We start from the raw sequence: 17109 nt of genomic DNA on the forward strand, positions 1-17109 counted from the left end.
AATTTCAAAAGAGTAAATTTGAGCTATTTGTGAGCACCAGAAGTAAAGGAATGACTGTACATCTTTCCAAGAAGCCAACCTTGGAGAAGAAAACACCCATTAGGGCATCTAAATTCTGCACTTCTAAAAAAATACTAATTAGGTTTCTTTTTTAATTTAAATTAAACATTGAATACTAGAGAAAAAACATTTCTATTTATCCATCTTTACCTGTGTTATGACATTTACTGACACTTCTCCTTGTTTTTCCCTCTTGCCTTATAGTTTAAGAAGCTATTACAATCCTGAATGAATCATCGCCTTAACCTGGTACTCTCAATTTCTCTTTTCCTAGTACTTTCTTTTCTTCTACCTTTAGACATAAGAGTTTATATTTATCCCCAACTCGAAATGATCTTTGACTTCATTTCATTTATCTCATTTCTACCTTCATTTTTCTCATTTCCTTTTACTGTCAGAATTCTTAAGTTGCCTATACTTACAGCTTCTTTAGCCTGTCTTCGTCCCCAACCTGCCTTCTTCTACCCTTGATATTACACTGAAAGTCCTCAAGTCCTTAAAAAAAACTCAGTCTTCATTCTTGACTTTCTGGTGGCTTGTGAAACTGTTAGCCACTCACTTTTTCTTGAAAATCCCTTTACCAGAGTCTGCTCATCCATTTCCCTCACTGGAGGCGGGGGCTCCCCTTGCTCTCTAATGGGTGGCATTTCACAGGTTGGTCCTCAGCTTTTCTCCTTTTTCCATCTTTCTTGCAGAAAACTGATGCACTCTCTAAGTCTTAACTATATAATTAGGTAAAAGGCTCTTACATCTGTTTTTTAAGCCTAAAGCTCTCAGCAAGCTCTACTTCCTTATCAAAAACTAGATCCTAAATATGACATGGCCCTGCATCACCTTAAATGCTACATGTGGTCCAAAGGTGCTCTAGAGTTTGACGTTAAGACCTGGTGATATCCTTGCTCTTAGTCTGACAATGCTAACCAGCCATTCACGTTCTCCTTCCTTTCCAACCGCTTAGTCAGTGAGTATCATCAGCTGCCTATTCGGAATGTCTCTTGTTTCTTCTCCTTTCCCACAACACTGCCCAGGCCCTCATCACGGCACAGGTCAGATTAATTTAACAGTTCACTAACTGACCTAGGCCTCCATCCTAGTCTTCCTCCTAACCTCCACTGCTCAGAATTTACCAATGATTCCCAAGTACAAAATGGAGTTCAGACTTCTCAGATACAGCTAGAACCCACTAAAGCCTCTTTAACCTCATTTCTCAATTCTCCCCCCACCCATAAGAGGGAAGAGGAAAGATACTGGTAACCAAGAACCTATAGGAATCAAACAGATTCTCAGCTAATTGCTCTATATATAGTACTTAATCTTCACAACAACTCTATGAAGTAAAAATGATTATCCCCATGTGATGATGACAAATACAAACAGAATCTAGAAAGAACTTAGAGAACAAAATTACAAAGTTTAAACCAGCTTCTTAATAGCTTTTGTTTAAATAACAGCAATGCCATTTAAAAATAGCATTTCTTAACTGATTATATTAAGTTAATAATGGTAATAAAAACATACTGTAAACATTCAGTAGAATCATCATTATTGACCATAAATATCTGAGGGCAAAAAAAATATTTAAAGCCACTGTTAGTGGTCCAACTGTGATATTTAGTATGCCCTGCTATTTATATGACACAAAGTATTTGTTAGGAGTAAGGAATAGCATTTTGAATTGCCAGCTCCAAATGAAATGGAATGAACAGTGGCACTGAACTTGTCTAAGGCTCAATATCCTCAACTGCAAAATGGGGATAATAATGGTAGCTACGTCACAGGTCAGGCTTACACCAGGGTCAATGCATGGAAAACAACAACGTCTGGCACATGGCAGAGGCTCAATAAATTACAGCTATTATTTTGTTTTCAAATCGAAACTCTCATAATTGACAGAGTTGGAATTTCTCAATTTTTATAAAAATCAAATATTATAGTGTTATAGTATAATATACCAGTATAATGGTATAATATTTCAGTTGCTATGTATTTAACATTAATAAGTTACACAGAGATATGACACATGCTTGCAGTGTATCTTATGAAGCTGACAAGATGACGTAGCTCTTCATGTGAACGGCACAATTTTTAACATCCCTTCCCCGAAACTTGTAAGTACTGCAAAATGGCTTCACGAATCCTTCACAACTATATTCTTAGTAAGTACTCTTCAGTAAGAGTATTGGAAAATAAGAGTAAATGAAAAAAGTTAAGAACGATACCAGGAGAAGTCAAATTCTGGTCACTGGAAAGGCTGACAGCTGAATCGGCAGAAGGAAACACACAGGTTTTCTGACTAGGATGAGTTTCCGTTACTGAAATCTGTTCGTTGTCCCTTTGATCTTCTTTATTCATATGAGTCAGGAAATGCACTAATCCATAGTACATATTACAATTAAAAGAAAACAGTAGAAAAAAATCACGTGGGAAAGACATAGCACTTAGCTAACACTTCCACATGGCAACAGACACATTAGAAGTTTACAACATATTATTCTGATAGCTTTCTATTTACCCCATAATAAAATAATTTAATACAATATTTAAAATTTAAACTCCCTCATGGTAAAAAAAAAAACAAAAACAAAACTATTAAAGTTACTATCAACTTCAGAAAACACATCAGATTGAGCTACAGTGGATAGGCCCATGCCCTGTTATAAAACAAAGAAGAAATGCTAAATTAAAAAAAGAAAAAAAGAGATTCATATACAACCAAGACCTGTAAATAAAGAAATCTTCTGGTGCCATAAAACCAAAAGGAATTCAAAGCTGGGCAATAAATGGACAATGCCGCCGGCATAGTCCACAGAGGAACAGAAGACATGGTTTCTACAGACTGCAGTGAGGGGAACTGAGCTACCTTCCTATGGCTCAGAGTGCTGAAGGACAGTTCTGTCCATAAAATGCTGATAAGAGGGCTTCCCTGGTGGCGCAGTGGTTAAGAATCTGCCTGCCAACGCAGGGGACATGGGTTCGAGCCCTGGTCTGGGAAGATCCCACATGCCGTGGGGCAACTAAGCCCGTGCACCACAACTACTGAGCCTGTGCTCTAGAGTCTGTGAGCCACAACAACTGAAGCCCGTGCGCCTCGAGCCCATGCTCCGCAACAAGAGAAGCCACCGCATTGAGAAGCCCGCGCACCACAACGAAGAGTAGCCCCCGCTCTCCGCAACTAGAGAAAAACCCACACGCAGCAACGAAGAGCCAATGCAGCCAAAAACAAATAAAATTATTTTTAAAAATGTGGATAAGAAAAACTCTGCCCTAAAAGAGCAGCAAAGAAGTTTTCTATCTCCGTGGATAGTGGACGGGAGAAAAATAAAAGTCAACTCTGAGAAATAGAAACCCCTGTCTTGCTACAGGCAAATGTGGGATCTGAATTTATACTATCTATGTAGTACAGCAACTCCAAGCCAAAAAAATATATATAAAAACTTGTCCCCATTTTTTTCTACTTCAGTAACAGCAAGAAGTAAATATAAAACCACTCCAAAGAAAAACATATACAACCTAGCAGAACCCCGCCCCCGCAAAATAAGCTCATGATAAAAAATTAAAACTCACACAAAGAAACAAGCAATCCTGAGGACAGTATATAGGTTTGACAATTGAGAATATGCACACAAAAAATAAAATAATCTGAAAGGGTATAAAATATTACTAAAATAATTAAATTGATGAAAGAAGGTATAGCAACCACACTAAAAGAACAGGACAGAGTACATCCAAAGAACAGATAGATTTGAAAAAGAAACAAAACTTCTAGACATTAAGAATGTAGTCACCAAAATTAAAATCCTACAGCAAAGAAGACAGAGCAGAAGAGAGAATTCGTAAACTAAGAGAGAGAGATCTGAGGAAACATCCTGAGCACATCATTGAGAGATAAAAAGGTGGAAATTACGAAGTGATTAAAAGACAAGAAATAGACTGAGAAGTTCCAACATACCTGTAACAAGTGTTTTAGAAAACAGAACAGAAAGAATGGGGAGGAAGCAATACTCCAAAAGAAACCAGATGAAAAATTCCCAGTGTTAAATCTGCAAATTAAAGAATCATTCCTCCCAGGCTGGTCCCCTGTCCTCCAAAGCCCGCTCTAGGTGGCGTGGGTCCTGGGGGCGTAGGAGGGAGACCGGGGAGATCAGGAGAGGCAGGTGGGAGAGGCCCTCCGGGACCAGAGGAGCAGGAGGAGGGCATTTCCCCACCCACTTGAGGCCAGGAAACCTGCTGGGCTCCCAGGTGAGGTCCCCCACCCTCTGAGAGCAGGGGTGGGGGCACATCTGGCCCCCTTCTGTTCCTGGACCCTAAGCCCCACCCCCCACAGCCCCCAGGGCCTTTTCCAACCCTGTGGGTCCTGAGCATAGGCCCTGCCCAACACCCAAACCTCACCCTTGCTTAGGACCCGCCCTCCACAGCCAAGGCCTTTTCCCTGTTTTTTTTTTCCTTTTCTTTTCTTTTTCCCTCTTTTCCCTCCTTCTCTTTTTTACTATTGTGGTACTGTTGTACCTTCTGGTTGTTGATTCATCTATATTTTTGTTTTTATATTCTTTCTAACATATCTGTTACTTTCCTAGTCTAATTTTATTTTTTACTTTATTGTTCTCTCTCTTTTTTTTTTTTGCCACCCCATGCGGCTTGTGGGATCTTGGTTCACGAGCGGGAGGTCAGGCTGAAGCTCCTGCGGTGGGAGCTCCATGTCAGAACCACTGGACTAACAGAGAACCTCAGACCCCAGGGAATATTCATTGGAGTGAGGTCTCATGGAGGTCCTCATCTCAGCACCAACACCCAGCTCTACCCAACAGCCTATAAACTCCAGTGTTGGAAGCCTCAGGCCAAACAACCAGTAAGACAGGAACACAATCCCACTTATAAAAAAAAAAAATGAGATGGCAAAAAAATATGTCACAGATGAAGGAGCAAGGTAAAAACCTACAAGACCAAATAAATGAAGAGGAAATAGGCAATCTACCTGTAAAAGAATTCAGAGTAATGATAGTAAAGATGATCCAGAATCTGGAAATAGAATGGAGGCACAGATTGAGAAAATACAAGAAATGTTTAACAGAGATCTAGAAGATCTAAAGAACAAACAAACAGAGATGAACAACATAATAACTGAAATGAAAACACATTAGAAGGAATCAATAAAAGAATAACTGAGGCAGAAGAACGAATAAGTGAGCTAGAAGACAAAATGGCAGAAATAACTGCCAAGGAGCAGAATAAAGAAAAAAAAAAAAGAAAAGCATTGAAGACACCCTCAGAGACCTCTGGGACAACACTAAACGCACCAACATTCTAATTACAGGGGTCCCAGAAGAAGAAGAGAAAAAGAAAGGGTCTGAGAAAACATCTGAAGAGATTATAGTCAAAAACTTCCCTAACATGGGAAAGGAAATAGTCACCCAAGTCCAGGAAGCCCAGAGAGTCCCATACAGGATTAACCCTAGGAAAAACACAACAAGACACACATTACTCAAACTAACAAAAATTAAATTCAAAGAAAATATATTAAAAGCAGCAAGGGAAAAACAAAAAATAACATATAAAGGAACACCCATAAAGTTATCAGCTGATTTTTCAGCAGAAACTCTGCAGGCCAGAAGGGAGTGGCAGGACATACTTAACGTGATGAAAGACAAAAACCTGCAACCAAGATTACTCTACACATTAAGGATCTCATTCAGATTTGAGGGAGAAATCAAAAGCTTTTCAGACAAGCAAAAGCTAAGAGAATTCAGCACCACAAAACCAGCTTTACAGCAAATGCTAAAGAAACTTCTCTAGGCGGGAAACACAAGAGAAGAAAAAGACCCACAAAAACAAACCCAAAACAATTAAGAAAATGGTAACAGGAAGATACATATGGATAATAACCTTGAATGTAAATGGATTAAATGCACCAACCAACCAAAAGACAGAAATGGGCTGAATGGATACAAAAACAAAACCCATATATATGCTGTCTACAAGAGACCCCCTTCAGACCTAGGGACACCTATGGACTGAGGTGAAGGGATGGAAAAAGATATTCCATACAAATGGAAATCAAAAGAAAGCTAGAGTAGCAATACTCGTATCCAAGAAAATAGACTTTAAAATAAAGACTATTACAAGAGACAAAGAAGGACACTACATAATGATCAAAGGATCAATCCAAGAAGATATAACAATTATAAATGTTTACGCACCCAAAATAGGAGCACCTCACTACATAAGGCAAATGCTAACAACCATGAAAGGAAAAATTGACAGTAACACAGTAATAGAAGGGGACTTTAACACGCCACTTAAACCAATGGACAGATCATTCAAAAAAAATAAATAAGGAAACACAAGCTTTTAAGTGACACTAAAGACCAGATAGATTTAACTGATATTTATAGAACATTCCACCGAAAAGTGGCAGAATACACTTTCTTCTCAAGTGCACATGGAACATTCTCCAAGATAGATCACACCTTGGGTCACAAATCAAGCCTTGGTAAATTTAAGAAAATTGAAATCATATCAAGCATCTTTTCTGACCACAACGCTATGATATTGGAAATCAATTACAGGAAAAAAAAACTGTAAAAAACACAAATATATGGAGGCTAAAGAGCGCGCTACTAAACAACCAAGAGATCACTGAAGAAATCAACGAAGAAATAAAAAAATACAAAGAAACAAATGACAATGAAAACACGACGACCCAAAAACCAATGGGAGGCAGCAAAAGCAGTTCTAAGAGGGAAGTTTATAGCAATTCAATCTCACCTCAAGAAACAAGAAAAATCTCAAATGAACAATCTAACCCTACACTTAAAACAACTAGAGAAAGAAGAACAAAGAAAACCCAAAGTCAGTAGAAGGAAAGAAATCATAAAAATCAGAGCAGAAATAAATGAAATAGAAACAAAGAAAACAATAGCAAAGATCAATAAAACTAAAAGCTGCTTCTTTGAGAAGATAAACAAAATTGATAAACCCTTAGCCAGACTCATCAAGAAAAAAAGGGAGAGGACGCAAATCAATAAAATTAGAAATGAAAAAGGAGAAATCACAACAGACACCTCAGAAATACGAAGGAATATAAGAGACTACCACAAACAACTGTATGTCAATGAAATGGACAACCACAAAGAAATGGACAAATTCTTGGAAAGCTACAATTTTCCAAGGCTGAACCAGGAAGAATTAGAAAATATAAACAGACCTATCATAAGTAATGAAATTGAAACCGTAATTAAAAATCTTCCAACAAACAAAAGTCCAGGACCAGACGGCTTCACAGGCGAATTCTATCAAACATTTACAGAAAAGTTAACACCCATCCTTCTCAAACTCTTGCAAAAAATTGCAGAGGAAGAAACACTCCCAAATTCATTCCACAAAGCCACCATCACCCTGATACCAAAATCAGAAAAAGATATCACAAAATAAGAAAATTATAGACCAATATCACTGATGAACATAGACACAAAAGTCCTGAACAAAACACTAGCAAACAGAATCCAACAGCACATTAAAAGGATCATACACCATGATCAAGTGGAATCTATCCCAGGGATGCAAGGATTCTGCAATATATGCAAATCAATCAATGTGATAACACCACATTAACAAATTAAGGAATAAAAACCATAAGATCATCTCAATAGATGCAGAAAAAGCTTTTGACAAAATTCAACACCCATTTATGATAAAAACTCTCCAGAAAGTGGGCACTGGGGGAACCTACCTCAACATAATAAAGGCCATTTATGACAAACCCACAGCAAACATCATACTCAATGGTGAAAAACTGAAAGCATTTCCACTAAGATCAGGAACAAGACAAGGATTTCCGCTCTCACCACTTCTATTCAACATAGTTTTGGAAGTCCTAGCTACGGCAATCAGAGAAGAAAAAGAAATAAGGGGAATACAAATTTGAAAAGAAGAAGTAAAACTGTCATTGTTTGCAGATGACATGATACTACACATAGAAAATCCTAGAGATGCCACCAGAAAACTACTAGAACTAATCAATGAATCTGGTAAGGTTGCAGGATACAACATTAATGCACAGAAATCTCTGGCATTCCTATACACCAACAACAAAAAATCAGAAAGAGAAATTAAGGAAACAATCCCATTTACCATCGCAACAAAAATAATGAAATATCTAGGAATAAACCTGCCTAAGGAGGCGAAAGACTTGTACTCAGAAAACTATAAAACACTGATGAAAGAAATCAAAGACAAAATAAATAGATGGAGGGATATACCATGTTCTTGGATTGGAAGAATCAATATTGTGAAAATGACTATACTACCTAAAGCGATCTACAGATTCAATGCAATCCCTATCAAACTACCAATGGCATTCTTCACAGAATTAGAACAAAAAATTTTACAATTCGTATGCAAACACAAAAGACCCCAAATAGCCAAAGCAATCTTGAGAAAGAAAAATGGAGTTAGAGGAATCAGGCTCCTGACTTCAAACTATACCACAAAGCTACAGTAATCAAGACAGTATGGTACTGGCACAAAAACAGAAATATAGATCAATGCTACAGGATAGAATGCCCAGAGATAAACCCATGCACATATAGTCACCTAATTTACGACAAGGGAGGCAAGAACATACAATGGAGAAAGGACAGCCTCTTCAATAAGTGGTGCTGGGAAAACTGGACAGCTACATGTCAAAGATGGAAATTAGAACACTCCTTAACACCATAAACAAAAATAAACTCCAAATGGATTAAAGACCTAAATGTAAGACCAGACACTATAAAACTCTTAGAGGAAAACATAGGAAGAACACTCTTTGACATAAACCACAGCATGATCTTTTTTGACCCACCTCCTAGAGTAACAGAAATAAAAACAAACAAAAAAACCCCAAATGGGACCTAATTAAGCTTAAAAGCTTTTGCACAGCAAAGGAAACCATAAACAAGACAAAAAAACAACCCTCAGAATGGGAGAAAATATTTGCAAACGAAACAACAGACAAAGGATTAATCTCCAAAATATACAAACAGCTCATGGAGATCAATACCAAAAAAACAAACAATCCAATTAAAAAGTGGGCGGAAGACCTAAACAGACATTTCACCAAGAAAGACATAGAGATGGCCAAGAGGCACATGAAAAGATTCTCAACATCACTAATTATTAGATAAATGCAAATCAAAACTACAATGAGGTATCACCTCATGCCTGTCAGAATGGCTATTATCAAAAAGTCTAGAAACAATAAATGCTGGAAAGGGTATGGTGAAAAGGGAACCCTCCTGCACTGTTAGTGGGAACGTAAATTGATACAACCACTATGGAAAACAGTATGCAGGTTCCTTAAAAAACTAAAAATAGAACTACCATATGACCCAGCGATCTCACTACTGGGCATATACCTTGAAAATACCATAATTAAAAAAGAGACATGTACCACAATGTTCATCACTGCAGCACTATTCACAATAGCTAGGACATGGAACCAACCTAAATGTCCATCCACAGATGAATGGATAAAGAAGATGTGGCACATATATAAAATGGAACATTACTCAGCCATAAAAAGAAACAAAATTGAGTTATTTGTAGTAAGGTGGATGGATGGACCTAGAGTCTGTCATACAGAGTGAAGTACGTCAGAAAGAGAAAAACAAATACCGTATTCTAACGCATATATATGGAATCTAAAAATTTAAAAAATGGTACTGATGAACCTAGTTTCAGGGCGGGAATAAAGATGTAGACATAGAGAATGGACTTGAGGACACTGGGTGGAGGGGGGAGTTGGGCAAAGTGAGAGTAGCATCGACATATATACACTACCGAATGTAAAACAGTTAGCTAGTGGGAAGCAGCAGCATAGCACAGGGAGATCAGCTCGGTGCTTTGCGATGACCTAGAGGGGTGGGATAGGGAGGATGGGAGGGAGGCTCAAGACGGAGGGGATATGGGGACATATGTATGCATATGGCTAATTCGCTTTGGTGTACAACAGAGCAATTGTGAAGCAATTATACTCCAATAAAGATCTATTAAAAAAATAAAAGAATCATTCCTACTCCCATATAGTATAAATAAAAAGAAATATACACCTAGACAAAATGTATCAAAAATGCAAAACAAACCAAACAGAAAGAGGAAAACTTTAAAAGGAATCAGAGATAAAAAAACAGCAATTAGACAGCACATAGGTATTATAAACTCAGCAATTAGAGATGTCAGTGGAAAATGGAATAATATCTTTAAAATGCTGAGGGAAAATACGCATCAACCTAGGATTCTGTACTTGGCTATAAGCCATCACTCACAAATTGTAGTAAAATTAAAACTATTTTCAAAGACTGGGAGAATTTGCTACTAACAGACTCTAGTTCAAAGAACTAATAAAGGAAGGAAGAAGAGAACAATCCTCAAAGAAGTGGATGCAAGAAGCAATAATGGCACAGAATAGAAAATGCCAGAGTGCATCTCAGGCAATAAGGACAAGTATTATTTGATGAAACTTGTGTTTTGGTTTCATATATTTATGGTTTACATATGTACACTATTCAATTTACAACTTTTTTAAAAAAAGAAGCAACTGAGGGGAAACTGGCAAACATGCTTATAAATTCAAATTAGTATTTACTTAAAAAAATACAAGATGGTGCAGTGGTTAAGAATCCGCCTGCCAATACAGGGGACACGGGTTCGAGCCCTGGTCCAGGAAGATCCCACATGCCACAGAGCAACTAAGCCCGTGCATCACAACTACTGAGCCTGCGCTCTAGAGCCCACGAGCCACAACTACTGAGCCCGCGAGCTACAACTACTAAAGCCTGAGCACCTAGAGCCCGTGCTCTGCAACAAGAGAAGCCGCCACAATGAGAAGCCCGCACACGGCAACAAAGAGTAGCCCCCGCTCGCCACAACTAGAGAAAGCCCGTGCGCAGCAACAAAGACCCAACCTAGCCAAAAATAAGTAAATTAAAAACAAAAAAAAGTTTAACAACAACAACAAAAACAATACAAGACAAAGGAGACTAAGTGGGTGGGTTAAAAACAAGGTAGAACAAAAATACTAGAAAACATTATCAGAGAAAATGTGAAAAGGCATATGAGTATTAAAAGTCTAAAGTCCTTATATTGTTTGGGAGGTAAATATATTCACCTCAACACTCCTCTGAATGTTGAAAATTGAAGAATAATCACTAAGAGATTAAAAATAGAATGTAAAATTTCTAAACAAATAGAGAGGGAAAGAGAGAATATAGAAAACTCAATACAAGAGAAGGAAAGAAAGGACAGAAGGTAAAGAAAAAATAAGGAGTAAATAGGAAGCACAAAATAAGATAATAGAAATAAGCACAAATATATCAGTAATCACAGTAAATGGAAACTGATTATACTTGATGATTAAAACACAAATTATGTAATTATTTAAAAGAATGAAATCTAGCTGTATGCTGGACACAGCTACAACATAATCACTCAGCTTGAAAGTAAAGGGATGTCTAATGTACAGGAAATACAGGGAACAGAGGAACATGTTAAATGACACCACAGAGATTCAATTAGCAAATTACAGACTCCAAAAAATACTTAAGGACAAACAATGAGGTTTCTTCAACAAATAAACTAGAAGGGAAAAAGAGAGATAAAGGGGTAACACAGAAGTTAAAGGAAACTTTTAAGCCGTCAACCAACTGCCATGTATAGACCTTACCTGGACTCCAACTAGACCAAATAAACTATTTTTTAAAATGAGGCAACTGGCAACAGTTGAACACTAATTAGATACATGACAGTATCAAGACTTTTTAAAAAAGAAATGACAATATTATTATTTTTTAAAAGGAGACCTTATCTTTTAGAGATACATATAAAATTTTTATGGATAAAATAATGTGCTGTCTGGAATTTGCTTTAAAATAATTCAGGAAAAGGTAGGAAGAGTGGGTGGGATACATAAAACAGGATTGGCCATGAGTTCGTAATTGTTAAAGGTGATTGTTGGGTACGTGAAGGTCAATTATACTATTCTGTCTGCTATTGAAATATGCTTGAAATTTTCCATTAAAATTTTTTAAAAATAAAAAGTACTAAAAAAGATATACCAGGCAAAAGAAAGCAGGAATGGACATATTAATATTAGACAAAATTGACTTTTGAGTCTAAAAAGCATTACTGGGAATAAAGAGAGTCATTAATGATAAAAGGGACAAAATTCAACAAAAATAATCATCATGAACTATATTCATTTTATAGCACAGCCTCAACTACATAAAGAAACATTTAACAGAATTATGAAGAGAAATGAGTAATTCCACAATCATTGTGGGTAATTTTTAATGCACCCTTCTGAACAGTATAATTTAGAAGTCTGACTATTATATACGTGTGTGTGACTACATATATGAATTTATTTATTTATTTATTTGTTTGTTTGGCTGTGCCGGGTCTTAGTTGCAGCATGTGGGATCTTTGTTGCCACGTGCGGGATCTTTGTTGAGGCATGCAGGATCTTTAGTTGCAGTATGTGCGCTCTTAGTTGCAGCATGCGGGATCTAGTTCCCTGACCAGGGATTGAACCCGGGCCCCCTGCATTGGGAGCGCAGAGTCTTAACAACTGGACCATCAGGGAAGTCCCCACATATGAAATTTTATGTAGGATTTTATGTAGGAGATGTGTGTGTGTATATATATAAACCAACATAAAACGCTTACTCTTTTCAAATAAACAGAATATTTACAAAAACTGACTATATATACTGAGGGAAATTTTAACAAATATCTAAGAACGACATTATTATACACTCATCTAATCACAATACAATGAAAATGGAAATAAATTACAAAAATATAGCCCAAGCCCCATAATATTTGGAAGCTGAAAACTCCTTTTATGAGCTAAAGAAGAAATCTTAATATAAACTGCTAACTATTTCAATCTGAACACCACCAAAAGACATAACATATCAATACTCTTATCTGGGTCCTTTCAGAAACATGTTCAGCCTCAAATGCATTTATTAGAAAAAATAAAAAAAGAAGGAATGAAGTTAGGAAAAATCCAACAAGGTAAGGCCCCAAAAGCAGAAAGAATAATAAAGCTAAGAGTAGAAATTTATGAAAAAGAAAATTAAGAAACAATAGAGAGACTCAATGAACTAAAACCTGTTTTTTGGCAAAATGCATTAAACGGCTGACAAGACTCAATGAGAGAATGTAGATATAAACAACTACAGTTACAGTAGAAATTTATTTAAATAACTACCCTAATTCCATTCATTTAACAAGAAATGAAAAAACTTAATACTTCACCATTGCCACGTCATTTAACCTGAACCTCAAATTCTAGCTCAGCTGATGACCACAGACAAACAAGCAGCTCAGCACAAAGCTCTGTGTGACCCTCAGCAGTGTGTGGCCCCTCATGTGGAGTGACAGAAACTAAGATCCAGCCCACAGTGTCCACCTCTGGTACAAACGCCAGGGGAGGGTACAGTGCCGGGCTTCTCGGAAAAAAGCTGGCCTGAGGTGGGAGCCAATCACATCATCACAACAATCATCCTCATCTAAAAATGAGGGGACGGATGGCTTCAGCTCCCAGAAGAAAACTATTCCCAGTTCTGGCACACCAAAAAGAAATACTTATTCTTTCAAAGAAAGGCTTCAGTCCCACCCCCGACCCCTCACAAACCTTCTTCAGGAATGTGAATGGTTTCTGAAGGCAATGTTTTCTCAGATTCGGGGCCAGAAGACAGCTCAATGTGATCTACAGGTTCAACCTGTAGAAAAACATACACAACAAAATAACTGTTACAAATGTTATGGTTTGATAATTTCAAAGCATCATAAACAATTTTATGTAGGTTTTACACATTTGTATTAATGCAACAAATGAAAGAATAGGATTAAATCCAATATGAGCTAAATGGTGAGAACTGATGAAGAGGAGTAAATTTTTACTTATTTTGTATCTTAACCGATTTAACCTTTTAAGAGGTTCAGGAAAATTGCATCATAAATTTTAGAATGGGGAGGAATGATAACTACTATCTAGACAAAACTTTTCTTTTCTTTACATAGTTCACCTTTATTTTATTTATTTATTTTTTATTGAAGTATAGTTGACTTACAATGTTATATTAGTTTCAGGTGCATAACATAGTAATTCAATATTTTTATACACTACACACCATACAAAGTTATACAATATTATTGACTATTTTCCCTGTGCTGTACATTACATCACCATGACTTATTTTTTTTTAAATAAATGGTAGTTTGTTCCTCTTAATCCCCTTTACCTATTCCGCCCATCTCCCATCCACCTCCCCTCTGGCAACCACTGGTTTGTTCTCTGCATCTATGAGTCTGTTTCTGTTTTATATGTTTATTTGTTTTGTGTTTTAGACAGTCTCTTCAACAAATGATGTTGGGAAAACTGGACAGCTACATTTAAAAGAATGAAACCATTTTCATAGACCATTTTCTTACACCATATACAAAAATAAACTCAAACTGGATTAAAGATTTAAATGTAAGACCTGAAACCATAAAACTCCTAGAAGAAAACAGGCAGTACGCTCTTTGACATTGGTCTTAGCGATATATTTTTGGATCTGTCTCCCCAGGCAAGTGCAAGAAAGCAAAAATAAACAGAGACTACATCAAACTAAAAAGCTTTTGCACAGCGAAGGAAACCAACAACAAAACGGAAAGGCAACCTACAGACTGGGAGAAAATATTTGCAAATACTATCTCCAGTAAGGGATTAATATCTAAAATATTTAAAGAACTCATACAACTCAATATCAAAAAAACAAACAATCCAATTTAAAAACGGGCAGAGGACATGAACAGACATTTTTCCAAAGACAACATACAGATGGCCAACAGGCACATGAAAAGATGCTCAACATCACTAATCATCAAGGAAATGCAAATCAAAACCACAATGAGATACCACCTCATGTCAGACAGAATGGCTATTATCAAAGAGACAAGTATTGACAAGGCTGTGGAGAAAAGGGAACCCTTGTGCACTGCTGGTGGGAATGTAAATTAGTGCAGCCACTATGGAGAACAGTATGGAGGTTCCTTAAAAAACTAAAAATAGAACTACCATACAATCCAGCAATTCCACTTTTGGGTATTTATCTGAAGAAAACAAAACCTTTCATTTTAAAGATGAGGGAATAAGGCCCAGAGAAATTCAGCGACTTGCAAATCCAGAACATGGGCTTGAACCCATATCTTTAAGGCACGCAGTCGGTGTGTCCACAGTGTCCCTCAGCCTCTTCCAGACCTACAAGCTGTTTTCTTAAACTAAAATGGGCAAGTCAAAATCTTTGTATTTATGTGTGCATTATAATAGGGTGAGAACATTTTAAGCCAATATGCCAAACCTTTCATTTAAATCAATTCTATTTCCTTCAAAGTAGTCACCTCGGAAGAATAGAGTTTGATCAACCATTTTTAGAAGTCTTCTTTTGAAACTGTCTCCCAAGCTTGTGCTACAATTACTAATAACTGTTCCATTAGTAAGTCTTTATTATATGAACATGATTTTATTTCTGTCAGAATCTAAAAATGAGAGCACAAAGACAGCCATTAAATAAAGTTATCAATTGCCTGCCATGCACCAAGCAAAAGACCTAATTCCTACCTGCCAGTTTGGAAAGGCTTGGGCTGAGAGGGGACCTGTCTCAGAATTTGCGGGAACTTTCAGAAAATACAAGTGTGTGACCTACGCCCTCCTCCTTGCAAAGTCACTCCCCTTCCTCTCTCTCCGCCCCACCCCTTTCAAAAGGGCTGGCATGTTTATTTTGAAAAAGCATCCCAAGTGATCTTGACATGCACAGCTGTCCTTTTATCTAATGACCCAGATCTGTGGAAATTCTTCTTGAAACTCCTCCTCTGGCTTGCTTTCTCCTGAGCCTCTTCCCTCCCTCAGATTGTTCCTTCTTAAGAGCTTTGTTGTTGAATCCCCATCCTTAAAAGTTAGTGCACCCACAGAATTCTGATCTTAACCCACTTTTTCCTTACTCAATATGCTCTCTCTGGGTGAGTGCCCTCACTATTATAATTTGAACTTTCTCCTAACTGATGACTCTAAAATCTGTACCATCACCCCGGATCTAGCTCCTGAGCTCCAGAAGTATCAATAGATATCCAAATGCCTACTAATCTCACAGCACCTCAAATTTCACATGGCCCTCACTGAAATCTCTGTCTTACTCCTCCCAAAAGGCATACATTTCCTCTACCCTAGTTTAGAAAATGACTCCAACATTCACCCAGGCTGGAAATCTGGACTCTACTGTGAATCTCTGCATTATTCACCTTCCCACAGCCACTCAACCACTGAATCCTGCTACATCCTCCCTCCATCCCCAGGGCCAAAGTTCAGGTTATTATTATTTCTTGGCTTGGTACTATACACCAGATCCCAAACACCAATCAACAGACCTGATATAGAGCTAACTGATTAAGAATCATTTATGAAACTTGTTAATAATACAGATTCCTGGGCTCTAACCCAGACCTACCTAAAATCAGAATTTCATAGGTATGGGGCCCATGAGTTTGCACTTCTGACAAGTTCCCAAGTTGATTCTAACAAACAGCTAGCCTAGAACTACTGTGACCCAACCAGTCTCCCTGTTCCTAGTCTTTACCTCTCCATTCTATTCACCACATGGCTGCCAGAGTGTCTGATAATATCATTTCAGTGCTTAAAATTCCTCAGTGGTTCCCTATTGCCTACTTATAGAGTAAAATCCTACTCTCTTGACACGGCAAACAACACTTTCCATCCTTCCCTATCTGCCCTACCTACCTCTCCTGCCAGGCATCTTAAAGCCCAGTCCCATCAACTGCTACCTTCCGCTAACGTTGATATAGTTCCCCAAATACTCTATGCCATTCTGCTTTTGCTCATGATGTTTTCATCAGCCCTTGCTCATCGAACTGATGAATATCAATTCATTATCAGTTCAAGAATCACCTCTACGAAGTCTTCTCTGGTGCCATAGCTTCACTTACCTATACAGTCACAACAGGCCATAT

At 37.5% G+C, this 17109-nt stretch overlaps 1 protein-coding gene across 9 annotated transcripts in view; it reads right to left on the reverse strand.

Moving 5' to 3' along the window:
* CPLANE1 (ciliogenesis and planar polarity effector complex subunit 1) overlaps positions 1-17109 on the reverse strand; it is a 129853-nt gene that overhangs the window by 33427 nt on the left and 79317 nt on the right. For 8 of the 9 annotated variants that reach the window (XR_011073066.1, XM_068535253.1, XM_068535248.1 and 5 more), the window contains 2 exons: positions 13736-13823; positions 2280-2429 (listed from right to left, as the gene is read on the reverse strand). Coding sequence is in view for 8 of the 9 variants with exons in the window: in XM_068535253.1 (XP_068391354.1) it covers positions 2280-2429; positions 13736-13823 (238 nt within the window). In the remaining variant the exon portion in view is untranslated. The remainder of the gene's footprint in view (positions 1-2279; positions 2430-13735; positions 13824-17109) is intronic. The other variant, XM_068535252.1, reaches the window with a different exon arrangement.

The sequence above is a fragment of the Eschrichtius robustus genome, chromosome 2 (assembly GCF_028021215.1).
Source record: "Eschrichtius robustus isolate mEscRob2 chromosome 2, mEscRob2.pri, whole genome shotgun sequence".
NCBI lineage: Eukaryota > Metazoa > Chordata > Mammalia > Artiodactyla > Eschrichtiidae > Eschrichtius > Eschrichtius robustus.